General features: G+C 41.1%; 1 protein-coding gene across 5 annotated transcripts in view; it reads left to right on the top strand.

The window, feature by feature from the left end:
• Ncoa6 (nuclear receptor coactivator 6) overlaps positions 1 to 16707 on the top strand; it is an 84054-nt gene that overhangs the window by 64204 nt on the left and 3143 nt on the right. For 4 of the 5 annotated variants that reach the window (XM_021156356.2, XM_021156358.2, XM_021156357.2 and 1 more), the window contains 4 exons: positions 2679 to 5660; positions 8418 to 8486; positions 11432 to 11468; positions 15101 to 15252. In XM_021156356.2, coding sequence (XP_021012015.1) covers positions 2679 to 5660; positions 8418 to 8486; positions 11432 to 11468; positions 15101 to 15252 — 3240 coding nt within the window. The remainder of the gene's footprint in view (positions 1 to 2678; positions 5661 to 8417; positions 8487 to 11431; positions 11469 to 15100; positions 15253 to 16707) is intronic. The other variant, XM_021156359.2, reaches the window with a different exon arrangement.

Here is a 16707-nt window from a genome sequence, read left to right as displayed (position 1 = left end):
AGGCCAGCCTGGTCTACAGAGTGAGTTCCAGGACAGCCAGGGCTACACAGAGAAACCCTGTCTCGAAAAACCAAAAAAAAAAAAAAAAAAAAATAGTATTGAAGCCCTTTCACTGATTATAAAATGTTATCTTTTCAATGTTAAAGAACATGGTTTTATGAAAATCTGAAATTGATTCTTTCCAACCCAGGTATCATGGCACCAAGACCAGATATCACAGTTTCTCTGCACCCATTTTTTTTCTTGGTCTAAACAATGACTTAAAACTTTATTCCAGAATTCAAGTCAAAGTTTCACAAGCCCTCTCCTATAGATATAAAGAATTAATGCTTTGTTTCTTCCTCTTAAGTAATTTCACCTATTCTTTGGCATATTAATGAAAGTGATATTATTTTTTAGAGTTAACCTTTTATCTGCTTTTAATTTATAAATTTATATGTTTCAAAAGTACATCATCATGATGTCAAGACTTGATGTTATTTATTACAAATTGCTTAGCATACTACAGTCATCTCTAGTGAGCCACAATAGCACTGTTGAAGCTACTAGTCTCCAGTCCTTGGTGAGTATGTTCGGAAGACATTGTGAGCAGGAAGGGAGTTATCCTCTTATCTCAGGCATAGCTGACTCTTGCGTGGATTCAAGAGTTCTTTCCAACATTTATTGCCTCCTTTCTGCAAACTGGGAACCTGAGGCTCAATTTGACCTTTAACAGATTTGAATAGCTAGTGGTGTCTAAATAAATCCCTGAGTTTAATTGACTGTAGAAATAGGTGACTGCTGTGCAGTTGGGCGGGCAGTATCTGCAGGACCCTGCTGTCCTATGCAGTCTACTTCTCTCTTTACTATCTGCCTGGCCCCTAAAGGCATCAAGGCTTTGTACCCCTTGACTAATACATGTAGTTACTGTGTGTACCTGGCTTTCCTCTCAGCCATCTATCCCAGCTGTCTTCTTAGCGCTAAGCCCCTTCGGACTGATTCCTCCAGCTTCTGGACCCTTTGTAACAGCTGAGCCTTTAGCTCTTGCTTTTGAGAGGCTGCCATGTCATCCTATTACTGTCTTTGTATTTACTGTGCTGTCTGATAAACTCATTTAAAGATCTGAGAGGCATCTGTGCTAGCGCCCTGACACAAACGAACTTTTCCAAAAATTACACTTTTCTTAATGTCGGAACCCCAAAGTATATAAGAACCTGTTACGTTTTACCTGTTGGAATGCCAAATTTATAAGTATCAACAAGTGACTCGGACCTAAAACAAAACAAAAGGATTTTAAAGAAAACCTTCAAAACTGTATTCCCAGCATTTGCAGGGTGGAGGCAGCAGGGTTAGCAGTTCAAGTTCATCCTCAGCTACCTAATGAGTTTAAGGCCATCCTGGGCTACTTCCTGTCACCAAAAAGCAAAGATAAACAAACAAATCAAAAACAACTTCAGAACTGGATTCTGCTCGTTGGTACCATGGAAATCTTTGACTAGAAGACAGTAACTCTGTTAAGCACAGAGTCTGGCCAAAGCATTTGGCAGCTGCTCTGAAAAAAATCTTGATCCAGAATTTCTTCCAGCTGCCAGAGCTAGTTATTTGTGTTCTTACATTTTCTGTAAAACTTCCAAATTATTTTTCATGTAACAGTTGAATAAATATAACTATGGAATCCCATCCCATGTTTCCACTTTCCACACTAAACCACCTTTATACTTGGCTTAATTTGATTCTTCTCTGATGCTGATTGTATAAGGTTTTTGTTCAGAAATTCGCATATACCATCACAAAAAAGGGAATCATGTATGAGGATGCCTTCTGCAAATTTAGAAGGCATTGTCCTCAGAGGTTTTGTCCCAAAATTATTTTTTACTCCTGAGGTCTGTGCTTCTGGCTTACTTATTCTTCAATTGTTGATTCATAGAAAATACTTTTCCAAATAAAGACTTCTGTATATGACGGAACATGGAGATGAATATGCACAAAAACTTGAGTACTTTATTTTATTTTCACCATAGTAATCAGCCCCATTGCTCCTCTGTTTATTAAATTGATGCACACCTAGGAGCAGTATAGTACATTTAGTTTTCTTCAGAGGATCAAGCCCAAAGGATACAGCATAATATATGGAAACCATGGACCAGACTAATTGAAATCCTTTTTAAAAGAGCTCAATCATAGAATTATATATTTAATTTCACTGAAGGAATAAAAAGGCTGTTTGCATCAAAATCAAGTCTTGAGAAAAACAAGTCCTCTGCTCCGAGAAAAAGCGATTTCTAAATGTGTGGTTTTTTTTTTTATGCACAATGAATTACTGATTATTTCTACATGAGACCTAAATGCTGGGCAGCCAGCCACTTACTGTTGATAGTTTCTCTCTTTATATGTTCATCTAGTAGATCCAACCATTTATAGTGCGTAGCACAGTCTTAATACAGTAATGCTTCATTTGCAGCCTAGACACCAAGGGGCTTGCTTCATGTTCTTAATGCTTTGCTTTTTGCTTCCTTAAGCAGTGTGCCCCCCCCCTCCCTTGCTTGTGTCAAATAATGAGGGGCTGTCCTGGGAGCAGCATGCCTGAGCTGTTTGTACACAGTCTGCTACCTATGAGTACTGCTTAGCTATACTCTAAAGGTAGCAAAGTTTTCTCACTGAAAAATCTAACTTCCCTGATTTTGGGGGGCTTGTTTTAGGTTATCCTACACAACCAGTTGAACAGAGGCCACTACCGCAGATGCCTCCTCAGCTCATGCAGCATGTCGCACCCCCACCACAGCCACCACAGCAGCAGCCACAACCACAACTGCCTCAGCAGCAGCAGCCACCACCACCACCTAGTCAGCCACAGTCCCAGCAGCAGCAGCAGCAGCAGCAACAAATGATGATGATGCTCATGATGCAGCAAGATCCTAAATCCATTAGGCTTCCAGTCTCCCAAAATGTCCATCCTCCACGGGGTCCTCTGAACCCAGACTCCCAGAGAATGCCCATGCAGCAGAGTGGCAATGTACCTGTCATGGTTGGTTTGCAAGGACCTGCCTCTGTGCCACCATCACCTGATAAACAGAGAATGCCGATGTCTGTGAATACTCCTTTGGGAAGTAATTCAAGGAAAATGGTATACCAGGAGAACCCACAGAATTCTTCTAGCTCACCGCTAGGAGAGATGTCCTCACTTCCTGAAGCTAGTGGCAGTGAAGTACCATCTGTTGCAGGAGGCCCAAATAACATGCCCTCACATTTAGTAGTTTCTCAGAATCAACTAATGATGACAGGGCCCAAACCTGGACCATCTCCCCTTTCAGCAACTCAAGGTGCAACTCCTCAGCAACCTCCTGTAAATTCCTTGCCTAGTTCCCATGGCCACCACTTTCCAAATGTGGCTGCTCCAACCCAGACTTCTAGGCCTAAAACACCAAACAGAGCCAGCCCCAGACCCTATTATCCTCAGACACCCAACAACCGCCCTCCCAGCACAGAACCTTCAGAAATCAGTCTATCTCCAGAGAGACTCAATGCTTCCATAGCAGGACTCTTCCCTCCACAGATTAATATTCCTTTACCTCCCAGGCCAAATTTAAATAGGGGCTTTGATCAACAGGGCTTAAATCCAACAACTCTGAAGGCCATTGGGCAAGCACCTTCAAATCTTACTATAACTAATCCTCCTAACTTTGCTGCCCCACAAGCTCATAAATTAGATTCTGTGGTGGTGAATTCTGGAAAACAGTCTAATCCTGGAACAACAAAACGGGCAAGTCCAAGCAACAGTCGCAGGTCGAGTCCTGGGTCCAGTAGGAAAACTACTCCAAGTCCTGGAAGGCAAAACTCAAAAGCCCCTAAACTTACTCTGGCTTCTCAAACAAGCACAACCATGTTGCAGAACATGGAGCTGCCTAGAAATGTGTTGGTTGGTCCCACTCCACTTACCAATCCCCCCTTACCTGGAAGCTTTCCTAACAATACTGGGCTTAATCCTCAGAATCCCACCGTGCCTGTGCCTGCAATGGGGACTGTTCTTGAGGATAACAAAGAGAGTTTGAATGTTCCTCAGGACAGTGACTGCCAGAATTCCCAGGGTAGGAAGGAGCAGGTAAACACTGAGCTGAAAGTAGTCCCTACCCAAGAAGCTAAAATGGTTGTCCCTGAAGATCAATCCAAAAAGGATGGACAGCCATTGGATCCTAACAAACTCCCCAGTATTGAAGAGAACAAAAATTTGATGTCTCCTGCCATGAGAGAAGCACCAACATCATTAAGCCAACTTCTTGACAACTCTGGAGCTCCTAATGTGACCATTAAACCCCCTGGGCTTACAGATCTGGAAGTAACACCTCCAGTAGTTTCAGGAGAGGACCTCAAAAAAGCATCTATCATTCCCACACTGCAGGATCCGTCTTCTAAAGAACCCTCTAATTCTTTAAACTTACCTCACAGTAGTGAGCCATGTTCAACACTTGCGCATTCAGAATTGAGTGAGGTCAGCTCTAACGTTGCACCAAGCATCCCTCCAGTAATGTCAAGACCCGTCAGTTCTTCCTCCATTTCTACTCCCTTACCTCCAAACCAAATAACTGTATTTGTTACTTCCAACCCCATAACCACTTCATCTAACACATCAGCAGCCCTGCCAACTCACTTGCAGTCTGCATTGATGTCAACTGTCGTCACAATGCCCAACGTGGGTAACAAAGTTATGGTTTCTGAAGGACAGTCAGCTGCTCAGTCTAATGCCCGGCCTCAGTTCATTACACCTGTCTTTATCAACTCATCTTCAATAATTCAGGTTATGAAAGGATCACAGCCAAGCACAATTCCTGCAACCCCATTGACAACCAACAGTGGCCTGATGCCTCCCTCCGTCGCAGTTGTTGGACCTTTACACATACCTCAGAACATAAAATTTTCTTCAGCTCCTGTAACACCTAATGTCTCCTCTAGTAGTCCTGCTCCAAATATACAGACAGGTCGGCCATTGGTCCTTAGCTCACGAGCCACTCCTGTTCAGCTGCCTTCCCCTCCTTGTACATCCTCTCCAGTCGTCGCTCCTAATCCTTCTGTCCAGCAAGTAAAAGAATTAAATCCAGATGAGGCTAGTCCTCAGACGAACACCTCAGCAGACCAGAGCACTCTGCCTCCTTCACAGCCAACCACAGTAGTTTCTCCCCTTTTGACCAATAGTCCAGGCTCCTCTGCCAATCGTCGAAGCCCAGTCTCATCCAGTAAGGGCAAAGGAAAAGTGGACAAAATTGGCCAGATTTTGCTGACCAAGGCTTGTAAGAAAGTTACAGGCTCTCTGGAGAAAGGGGAAGAACAGTATGGTGCAGATGGAGAGACTGAAGGCCCAGGGCTAGAGATCACAACTCCTGGGCTAATGGGAACAGAGCAGTGCTCCACAGAGCTGGACAGTAAAACCCCAACACCCTCAGCACCCACTCTACTAAAAATGACCTCTAGCTCCATGGGCCCAAGCTCCACCTCAACAGGACCCATCTTAGCTGGCGGTGCTCTTCCCACCAGTGTACGCTCAATAGTAACCGCATTGGTGCCCTCTGAGCTCGTCTCCACAGCGCCAACCACAAAAGGCAATCATGGTGGCGTAACATCTGAGCCACTTGCAGGTGGCCTAGTGGAGGAGAAGGTGGGATCCCATCCAGAGCTTCTACCCAGCATAGGTATGTACTTGAGCTTGGCATCAGCTCCTCATGTCAGGTTTTTGCTGACCTGTCCCACAAGAGAGAAAGCACAAGCCCTTTTCTACTTAAAAGAAGAAAAATGGCAGTTGTAGATTTACTTACTGAAAGTACATTGAAAAATATGCTTTTAAATGCCATGTTCAGTTTATATTCATTAACATGGTTCTTTCCTGGCTTCTGAACTGATTCATGTTTCATTTTCATGTGTATATATGTTCCTCAGTTTTAAAAAGCATTTTCATACATACTATCTCACACCATCTTTATACCAACCATTGATATAGTCTTATTCCTTCCTGTGGGTGAAAAGATTGAAACTCAGAAATGTCTAATATTTGTTGAGCCTATACTCTTTTAAGTCTCTGGCCTGGCATCATCCCTTGAGTGTGAACAGCAACTTCTTTATGCCCCTCCCATTGTACTTCTTGCCTTGTTCTCACTGTATGCTAACTCAGGGGCCTTTCTGCTTGGACTGCTCCAGAAAAGCTTACCAGAAAACCAGATTTCATGATAAGCAAAGGAAGATCTGAGTGGGGAAGAGTCAGATAGACTTGCAGCATTTGCCAGCTCAATGGGCTGGGGCATGTCTCACTTCCTCCTTTGTAACGTGGAGACAGTAATAGTCACAAGATTTCAGTGAGGTAATGAATGTGACATGCTTAGCACAGAGCCTAAAATATGGTAATATGGTTTAAGTGTTATTGCCTGTTTCCTTTGGACATGGCCTCTTAGTAAACTACATTAGTGGACATCTAGTTCAAGTTATTTCCTGTACACTAGATCAGTGGTTAATACTGGAAACACAGGTGTCTTTATACCTCCTTTCTCCTGTATGGCTCAAGTGGTGCAGAAGCTCCACGTACCTAGAGACAAGTTAGTCATAGCTAAGGGCCTCTGCAGTATCTAAGCCAGCTAATAATACCTCTTTTATTTATGCAGCTAAAATACTTTGAGTGCCTACCAATTAGGAGGAGGAGCAGAAAGAATACCAGCTTCAGGTTATGATCAGAATTCAAATTTTAGCTCCACTGGTTGCCAGTTACAGTCTGGTGAGTTCCTCATACTTCACCTGTAAAGTGGAGATTATAATTTTACCACCCAGGATATGTAGGATTCAGTGAGAGAACTTGAATATCAAGTGCCAGCATACTGCCCCAGACATAGCTCTAGAAAGGTTCCGTCCCTTCTTTCTCCCTCTTACCTAAAGAGATACAAGAAGGGGTGAAGGCCTGCAAAGAGTTCAATGTCCCTACGAGAGAGAGACTTTGCTGGGGACGGCTCTGTTTCAAGGTTGAATTTTGTTGATGTAGGCGACTATAAGAATTTTTTTAAAAGCTGAGCATGGTGATGCACTCATGCAGCACGTGGGAGAGGAGGTAAGATGGAGAACAGAACCGCTCTCGGCTATAGACTTGAGTTTAAAGCCAAGCTAAGCTACATGAGACCTTGTGTAAACCAGAAGGAACTGGTGTGGCTTAAATATGTACTCTGATGCTTGATATTTCCATTTCTGTTTCCTTCTAGGGAACTTTTTCCTTTAATACTAAGAGAATAATGATGAAATAATTAGAAAATATTTTTATTTGAATCACAATTGATAGTAGAGAAACATAAATTTTAGGGAGATGAACCAGCAATTAAGCTACTAAGCAGAGAGGAATCTACAAAATTCAGTTTCCATCAAAGGGTAAAACTTACTGTTGTAGTTTATCAAGAATTTTAAGATATAGTGTTAAGATGGGAGGCATACCCTTGATAGCCCTGGCATACTTAAGCCTTAAGTCTTTACTGTGCAGTCCATAAAGTTATGTTCCAGAGTGTCTCGTGTGTTCTAGTTCTAGGGTCTAAGTCCGTTCTGTCTTTCAAAGACTCGTGCTGACATTTCTACCTGAAGTATTCCTTTACATTTTCAGCCTAGACTATTCTTTTCCTTTGGACTCCCATGGCACTTTATATTTTATGTGTCTCTTTCCATATGACATCATAGTGGAGTATACTGTATGTATCTGTCTTACCTTTCATAATAGGCTGAGTTGCTTATAGAAAGTTCTTATAGCTATTTGTTAGAAAAGTAAATAATACTATATTGATTTATTTATTAAGTATATATTTATTGTCTGTTTTATGCCCATCACTCTTGCTAGTTGCTATAGAAAAGTACAGAATTGTGTGTTTTGGTAATCAAGTAGTGTGTGTAGAATCTCTACTGGGGTTACATAATTTTTTTTTTAAATGTTGAGGTGAGTGGTATAGCCATTCTAAAAGAAGCTAGCTTGCTTACTAAGACATAGTTTTCAGCTTTTTAAAAAAACAGCCATTAGGCCTAGTGTGGTGGCACATGCTTATAATCCAAGCACTGTGGAGACTGGGGTGGGAGGATCAAGAGTTTCAGACCAGGCTGAGGAAACTGAGATAGACCTTGTCTGAAAACCACACAGAAAGAAAAAAGTCAGAACCTGAAATTGGTGCTACAGTTGTGGCTGCAGTTGTTCTTGTGGCCATCTCCTTCCTGACTCTTCAGTGTAAAGGGAGGAGCAGATCCTCGCTGCTGAAGGTTAGAGTAGTTGCTTTGTTAAGTCCATACTGAAGATCAGCTTCAAGCCTGCAAGCATGGCCTTCTAAGAATATGCTGTTTCAGCAGTTACTTAGTTGCTTGGTTAATGCTTTCTAGTTTAGTTAGGGATTTAAAAAAAAAAAAAAAAAGTAAAAGACCTATTTGTTTGTTTCTTGCCTTAGCCCCTTCACAGAATTTAGCCCCAAAGGAAACTCCAGCCACAGCACTGCAAGGGTCTGTTGCCAGACCAGGTAAGGTACTGTTTAGAATATCTTGGAGTGGGATGGGTTACATTGAAGGAGGCAGTGCTGTTCTCATGAGTCAGTAAGAATCTCGAACTGTCTTACCTACTTGTTTTCCAAGCCAGCTTAAATTGTGTGGCAGAACTTGTGTAGTACTCTGTGGTTACTTTTCCCAACCAGCTTGTTCATTTTCATATTTGTAGTGTTAGCAGAGAACTCAAGAAAGGAATCTCTGTGCTCATTGTCTGCACCCTACCCTGAGTTGTTTTCCTGTTCCATGACCCTGCTGTCCACAGCTGGCTGCTGAGTAGTTAGCATATGCTTGCTTACTGAGGTGACAAGCATGAATGTACCATCTGTAGTTGGATTATCATGGTGGATGTAGAAGCATATTCCAGCCCTTCTGCTTACGGTGAATCATCCTAGCCATCTATGCATGACTAAGTTTCTCCCCTTGACCAAGATATTGTAAATAGCCCTAGTAAACAGCAGTAGCGGTGGTGTTTCCAGGAGAATTCAAGTATAATAGCTGCTGTAAGATGCTGAGTCAGCTCTGAACACACAAGTACCTTGATGGCAGTAAGAGCACTTCTGCCTTTGCAAAACAGACACCACAGCCAATGAGTATCATAGACATTTTCATAGTTTTACTTGGTTCTTTGTCACAGAAGGTTGTTAAAAGTACAAAAGAGAAAGTATGACTGGTTCCCAAAGGAAGTTGGAATATCATTGACGGTGTATGCTTGGGCTAATGACTCAGTAGGTAAAAGCACTTGCTGCTCTTTCAGAAGACCAGATCAGTTCCTGGCTCCTACATCTGATGGTTCATAGGTGCCTATACCTCCAACTCCAGGGGATCTTGAGGATCTTGTGGCCTCCTCTTTGGATACTCTAATGCACAGGGCACATCTCACATGTGTGCATGTGTGAACACACCTTAGAACCTTCCACTTACATAAATTAGTGTAAAAGTTCTCAAAACCAACTTCTTTGATTCTTTCAAAAGGGTATACAAGCCAGGTCTAGTGGCACATGCCTTTATCACAGCACTTAGAAGGCAGAAGCAGGCAGATGTTTGTGAATTTGAGGCCAGGCTCCTCAAATAGTGAGGTCCAGAACAGCCATGGCTACATAGAGAAACTGTCTCAAAAATAAACAAACATAATTTATTAATTAAAATTAAGAATAAAATAGCAGAGTAGCCTTTTGTAGCACATGCCAGTAATCCTAGCACTCAGGAGACTGAGGCAAGAGGTTTACTACTCTGAGGTCAGAGTAGACTACATAGAGAGTTCAGGAAGCGAGTGCTGCAGAATGAGATGCCTGGGGGTGAAGCTCTTCAAGGTTAGCACCTCTTTTTAATTGAACTATTTTTTATTATTGATCTAGCACCTTAGACTGTTCATCCACATTGTTATTATTGAGTATATATTAGGTGAATTTGTATGCTCTAGCTGACCCAGCAAGGAAGTAAAGACCCAAGAAGGAGTTAGTGTCTGTTTCTTGTGGCATTACATCAGGTTTTATGGAAGAAGTTCTGGGAACTAAGCAGAAGACAGAAAGCAAGGATTCCCTACTGTGAGCCTTTGCAGTGAAGGACCAGCCTCCTCACATGAAAAGTGCAAGGTGACCATCAGCCTAACAGATGGTAATGGTTGACGGTGCATTGTTATTATTAAGTACCAAATACTGTACTAAAACTCGAGTGTTTTATTTCAATTTAATCATAATGCCAAAGCAAATAACATAGTCAGCTACACTTTTCATATGAGGCACTGAATCCTGAGAAGGCAAATAATGTACATATGAACACATGGATAATAAGAAATTACAGCAGGGATGGTAGCTCATTCCCTGTAATTTCAGCTGAGGCAGGAGGATTGACATGAGTTTGAGCCTCAGCTTGGGCTGCATAGTAAGTTCCACAACACCATGGGCTACAAAATGAGGCCCATATACTGGGAGGGAGGGAGGGAGGGAGGNAGGAAGGAAGGAAGGAAGGAAGGAAGGAAGGAAGGAAGGAAGGAAGGAAGGAAAAAAGGAAAAAGTTGGGTTAAAAAAAATAAGCCAAGTAACTCTGCCTTCAAAAGACAACCACGTGCTTTGTCTGACAGTTTAGCTTGAAGCACTGAATTCTTTAAGTAGGAAAACAGGCACAGGGCCAGGGAGGGCACAGCAGGGGACATGGTTGTCTACTACAGTAGAGAAAGGCCTTTGGCCTTTGTAAAAGAGCCGCCTAGAGGTATACTAATAGAATTAGAAGGGTTTTTATTTTTGTTGTTGTTGTTTTTTTTTTTAAATTTCATTTTATTTCATTTCATTTCTGATGCTGAAAAGAAGTATCTGATAACCCCAGAGAATGCTCACTGATGCAGTCTGCCAGACAAACTGTTTCAGTTGTTTCTAGGTCACTGCTTGGTGGTTGATGAAGTCTATCAAGTATCTCAGAAATGAATATAATTTAGTCTGTGGGCAGTATCTCAAAGCAGGCCCTCTAAGGTTCAGTGAAAATGTTAAGGGGGGAAAATGAATCTTTAATAGACATTATATTATATTTAAAGGTAATTAATTGCCTTTAAAAAGAAAATGCAGAAAGGTGGTGCTATTTTTGAAATGAAAACAATCTCTTCTACATGACAGGAAGAGGCTTCTTTCACTAACGGAGTCTTAACTGGATGAAATCGGAGCCAGGCAATATGAATTTAGTTCTGTTGATCCAAACAGGATTATTTCACAGTGAACTATAAATAAAAATAAACCAAGTAAGTGCCCCCAACAAACCAAGTTGGGTCAGTGCCGACTTTGTCTCCATATCACACAGGATAAGACTCCTGCAGGACATGGAGAGCTGTCAGTATAAATGTGGCATTCTGGATTCTGTAGATTCCTTGTTCTCCCTGTGGACACAGAACCACAGCTTCCACATCTCATTCTCTCCTTGTATTTTTTTACAGAACTTGAGGCAAATGCTGCCATAGCCTCTGGACAAAGGTAAGATGACCATCTCTGCAGACCTAGCATGACCCTGGCATAAGCTTCTTTGAAGGATATCAGCTTTCTCAGTCTTTAAGCGTCTCACCTTGTCCTTCTCCTGTACTCTGGCACCAGTTTCTTTTCACTGCTCACATAGAGAGCTGCTGTGAGTCTTCATTCCTCGGGGAAACCTTCCACCTTAGGAAACCTGAAGACTGCTTTAAAAACTGATGATGCACTCAGCACTCAGAGTGAGGAGATGATTGTCATGTTTATAAATGTTACCTCCTTTACCGCTGGTCCTCAAATATAGCTGCTGAGCAGAGTTGTTTGAGCCTTGAAGGTCAAAGACGGAAAAGCCATGTAGGTTTGGTTAGCTGTGCTACCCTATATAACCAAACAGATGAGGCACATCTGTGCTTTAACCTCACTAGCCCTAGAAAGGAGTTTTATCTCCCAAAAATCACCCCTTTTTTAGTGAAGGAATACAATAACATTTTAATGAATGTCTCATATTTATATAGAAATTTAGTTGTAAAGTATCTTCACAAATCATTTCTCATTGAATCTTCATATCAGCTCTTAATATTAGCTAACATTTTTTGAATATTATTCCTTGCCATACTCTGGGCTATGAACTCTCTAGATGTATTACCTTACTTTATTTTTTACATTATCCATTATTATAATAAAACATATATCGATGAGAAATCTAAAGGTCAGAGAGTTTTAACTAAACTGCCCAGAGTCACAGATACAGCAAATGGTGAAATTGAGTTTCCAACCTATCTCTTTCTGACCCCAGAACCCTCACATTTGACCTATGTATTACAGTAGACAAGTTGAGATTTTTTTTTAGATAAGAATCTATACTCTAGAGAACAAGGAGTTAAATATTGTAGCTGATAAATGCACAGGTTCTCCAACTTGACCCATATTATCTAATTCCAAATTCACTGCTATTCCAATTAACCACCCATCTGTTTTTATTTGAATTGAACAAATACTTGAGTTCATTTGAGTTTCTTAAATATATGCCAACTATTTATCTAGAAAAAGGGTCTATAGCCGGGCGTTGGTGGCGCACGCCTTTAATCCCAGCGCTTGGGAGGCAGAGGCAGGTGGATTTCTGAGTTCGAGGCCAGCCTGGTCTACACAGTGAGTTCCAGGACAGCTAGAGAAATACAGAGAAACCCTATATTGAAAAACCAAAATAGATAGATAGATAGATAGATAGATAGATAGATAGATAGATAGATAGAAAGGGAGGGAGGGAGGGAGGGAGGGAGGGAGAAAGAGAGAGAGAGAAGAGAAAGGAAAGGAAAGAAAGAAGGAAGGAAAAAGGGTCCACTATTAGGAGCTGTCTTCAGAAAAGTTAATTATTTTCTAAGTTCGAAGAGAAAACTATCCTTATAAAAGGTGATGTAAACTTCTTTACTTATAATTCTACCCTAGCTCCAGTCTGGCCTCTCTGCCTTTTCTTGGTTTGTGGTTTGATATGAGGTAGATAAGGTAATAAATGAACAGTTATGGCCCAATTCCCAACCATAGTGTTACTAACAAAGGGTCTTCCAGCAAGAGTGAACAGTGAAGTAGAGATAGTCATGATAATCAAATCATGACTTGTACTTTTAAGGAACTTACAGTCTCATGAAAGGTCAAGACATTACAAGAGAACATTCAGAGCTGAAGAGAAGGTTCAGCAGTCAGGAGCACTGACGTTTCTTCCAGGGGACCCAGGGTTTCCCAACACTGCACAGTGATTCAGCTCTCTGTAACTCCAGTTCTAGAGGATCCAACATCCTTTTCTGGCCTCTAAGGGCACTGTATGCATATGTGCACAGACATACATACAGGCAAAACACCCATACACATTAAATAAATAAATCTTTAAAACCCCTTCTAGAGCATCCAGTGGATGCTTTAGAAGGTCGCAGTCATATATTTAGACTGTGAACCCAAGAGAAGAAACAAGTCCACGGGGAGAGAGAGGCAGGGAAAACTTCCCAGAAGAAATGGGCTTTAACTTTTGTTGTATTACATTTCAGTTCTATGACTTGCAAGAAAATTTAATCTGATTTTAAAAAGTGATCTTAATAAGTATTTTGAACCATGGATATAGTAAAAAGTTTATTAAAGAGATTTTCAGATTCATATCAGAATTAAGCCTAGGAATGGTAGTGCATGCCTATAATCCCAGCACTTGGGAGGTACAGGCCAGAGAACTAAAAGTTCAAGGTTATGCTCAGCTATATAACAGTATGAAGCTAGACTACATGAGACCTTACCTCAAAAAAGAAAAAGAGAGAAAAGAAACATAGAATTGCAGAGTGACTCATCTTGTGGTTTCTTTATGGAATATACAGAGAAGTACTATTCCAAATGTGTTGTCAAACCATTCACTCATCATGAACAGTGTGTCTTAAGTAATCTATCACAAAATAATTTTTTAATTAATATTCATAGGTACACTGTAGCTGTCTTCAAACACACAGAAGAGGGTAACATCCCATTACAGATGGTTGTGAGCCACCATGTGGTTGCTGGGAGTCGAACTCAAGACCTCTGGAAGAGCAGTCAGTGCTCTTAACCTCTAAGCCATCTTTCCAGCCCCACAAAATAATTTTTAAGACTGCATATAGATGTGCCATAACTAAGTAACCAATCATTATTATTATTAGGATTTTTATGTCTGTCTAAACTTGTCCCTGTGTCTTTAATAACAACAGTATTGCCAATTTTAAATATTTATCTACTGGCTGGGTGGTGGTGGCACACATCTTTAATCCCAGCACTCTGGTGACAGAGGCAAGTGAATCTCTGTGAGTTCCAGGGCAGCTTGGGCTACATGCAGGAACCCTGTCAGTCAGTCAATCAGTCAATACCTCTTTCTACTAAAATTCTAGGGTTGGAGTTAGGGCATCCAGTTTATCTGCAGTGGATTGTGAATATGTTCTTATTACTTAATTACTATGTTATTATCTAATACCAATATGTGCTCAAATATTCCTAGCTACCCCCAAATAATAATTTCTTTTGAGACAGGGTCTTTCTGTGTAACCTTTGATGGACTATAACTCACTATGTAGACCAGGTTGGCCTCAAACTCACAGGCATCATCAGCCTGCCTTTGCCCTTAAAATGTTGGAATTAAAGATATGCACCTCCACATACAGATTTTAGGTATTATTTTGGGCTAGTAGAAGCTTTCAAACATCTATTAAATACATTCTGTAGCTAAAATTTTACAAAGTGATGGTTGAAGTGGGACATATTCTCATCTTAGGAAAGCAGTGAAGGTTGGAGAGGAGCTGCTGCAGTTCTTTATGGCTCTCTCCTTCTTTCCCACAATTCCACCAGCATTGTGCTTTCTTATTTTATTTTTCTAATGTAACAAGCTAGATTCGTTTTTAAATTCTCAGTAACATTGTTTTGTTTCTATGTAAAATAACTGTGGCTTGATTTTTGTTGTTGTTGTTGTTGTTTAATCAAACCCAGGCCTTATACATACTAGCTAGACTGAGCTGTATCCCTGGCCCTGAATAGCTGCTAATAATCTACTTTCTGAATGAAACTGTTCATAAAGAGTCCCTTTTTATATGTCTTAATGCCCTTAACCTTCTTGGAAACTTGATACTTCTCTCTGTCAGCTGTGAGCCAAAAGAGATAGTTGAGAAGTCCAAAACCCTGACGAGCCGAAGACACTCTCGAACTGAGGAGCCGACAACGGCTTCGGAGAGCGTGGAAAATGGACATCGAAAAAGATCCTCTCGACCGGCTTCGGCCTCCAGCTCTACTAAAGGTTAGCAGTGGGCCCTGGATGTTTGGGCATGGGGACATTAAGATAGGAGAAGATCCTCATCCCAGCAGTTCCTGTCAAGTCTCTTTGCTTCTTCCTTGATGTCCTTTATCCACTGTCAGTTCGTTAGCATACGTGTTTCTGTGTGTGTACACAGCAATGGACACTGCTGGGAGAGTAAAGAACTGAACATGCTAGGTTGGTCTCATTTTAAATTCATATTTGCACCTAAATGTGGCTTTAAACTCATAGAGATCCACCTGCTTCTGCCTCCCAAGTGCTGGGAATAAAGGCCTGTGTCATAACACCAGGGAAGAAAAACAAAATTTTAGCCAGGCATTTTAGTACATGATTGTAATCCCAACACTTAGGAGGCTGAGGCAGAAAGATCATATATTCAAAGCCTGACTTGGTTCTGGGCCATGTTCTAGGTCACCCTGGACTACATCTGGAGACCACGAGATATAAACAAACATTTATATCTCATGATAGCATAAAGGGACACTGCTCATCATTCCCACCAGTCTTCAAATGAGGTTTTTGTTTTTTGTTTTTGTTTTTAATTTCTAGCCTTAGTCACTTGTTTACTTGCACTGGTTAATGCACTAAAGATAACCTCAACACTAAACTGTGTTAATGTTGTCAAAGATGAAAATGAAGCCACTTTCTCTTGTGTTAATTTCACCAAGAGTTCACTCAAATTTGAGTTTGCCACTTCTCTCCCTGTGTCTTCTATCTATAGTCTTTGGCTTATCTGTAATCTGTTATGTGAGTCTGACTCTGCCCCACTAGTTGTCCTTGTCCTTAACAAAGGACTTTGTTCTGTATTTATCAAATGGCACAGGAATATGGCCTGGGAAAGAAACGGGATTCTTTACAGAAATCTTTCACAGAGTTTTACAAGGGAAGGCAGCATCTTACTGACTGCAGACCGACATCGTCAACCTGCAGCCACAGCTGTTTGCATTTATGGTGGATATTTGTTTTAGGGTTGCTTTCAACCTGTTGGCTGTTTTCAGCAAACGATTACCACACCGTGCACATACACACATATTCTGGGCCAGGGGCATAGAAAAGTACATAATTTAAGATTAAAGCTTTGCATTATCTTAGGTTGTAAAAGCTGCTTGCATGGGAAATTCAAGGCTTAATAAGGTTGGTCACATTGTTTTCAAAAGTTTAGTCTTTTGGGACCTAAAAGACATTTTTCATAAAAATATACCACCACCTTTACTGAGGGCCTCATACATTGATTTTCTTCATCAAAGGCAGTATTACAGTTTACTGGGTCCCTTTAAGTGACTTGGAACAAAAGGGGGTCAAACTTGACACTACTCACCCTCCTTCCTGAACCTCATTTTCCAGCTAAGTCTCAGATCCACCATCTGATCTTCCTTTCTATCTCTCTTTCTTTACTTCCTCCCTCCCTTCTCTCTCTCTCTCTCTCTTTCTTTCTTT

This window comes from Mus caroli, chromosome 2 (assembly GCF_900094665.2).
Source record: "Mus caroli chromosome 2, CAROLI_EIJ_v1.1, whole genome shotgun sequence".
NCBI lineage: Eukaryota > Metazoa > Chordata > Mammalia > Rodentia > Muridae > Mus > Mus caroli.
Note: the sequence above shows the minus strand (reverse complement) of the source record. Positions and strands in the feature narration are given on the sequence as shown.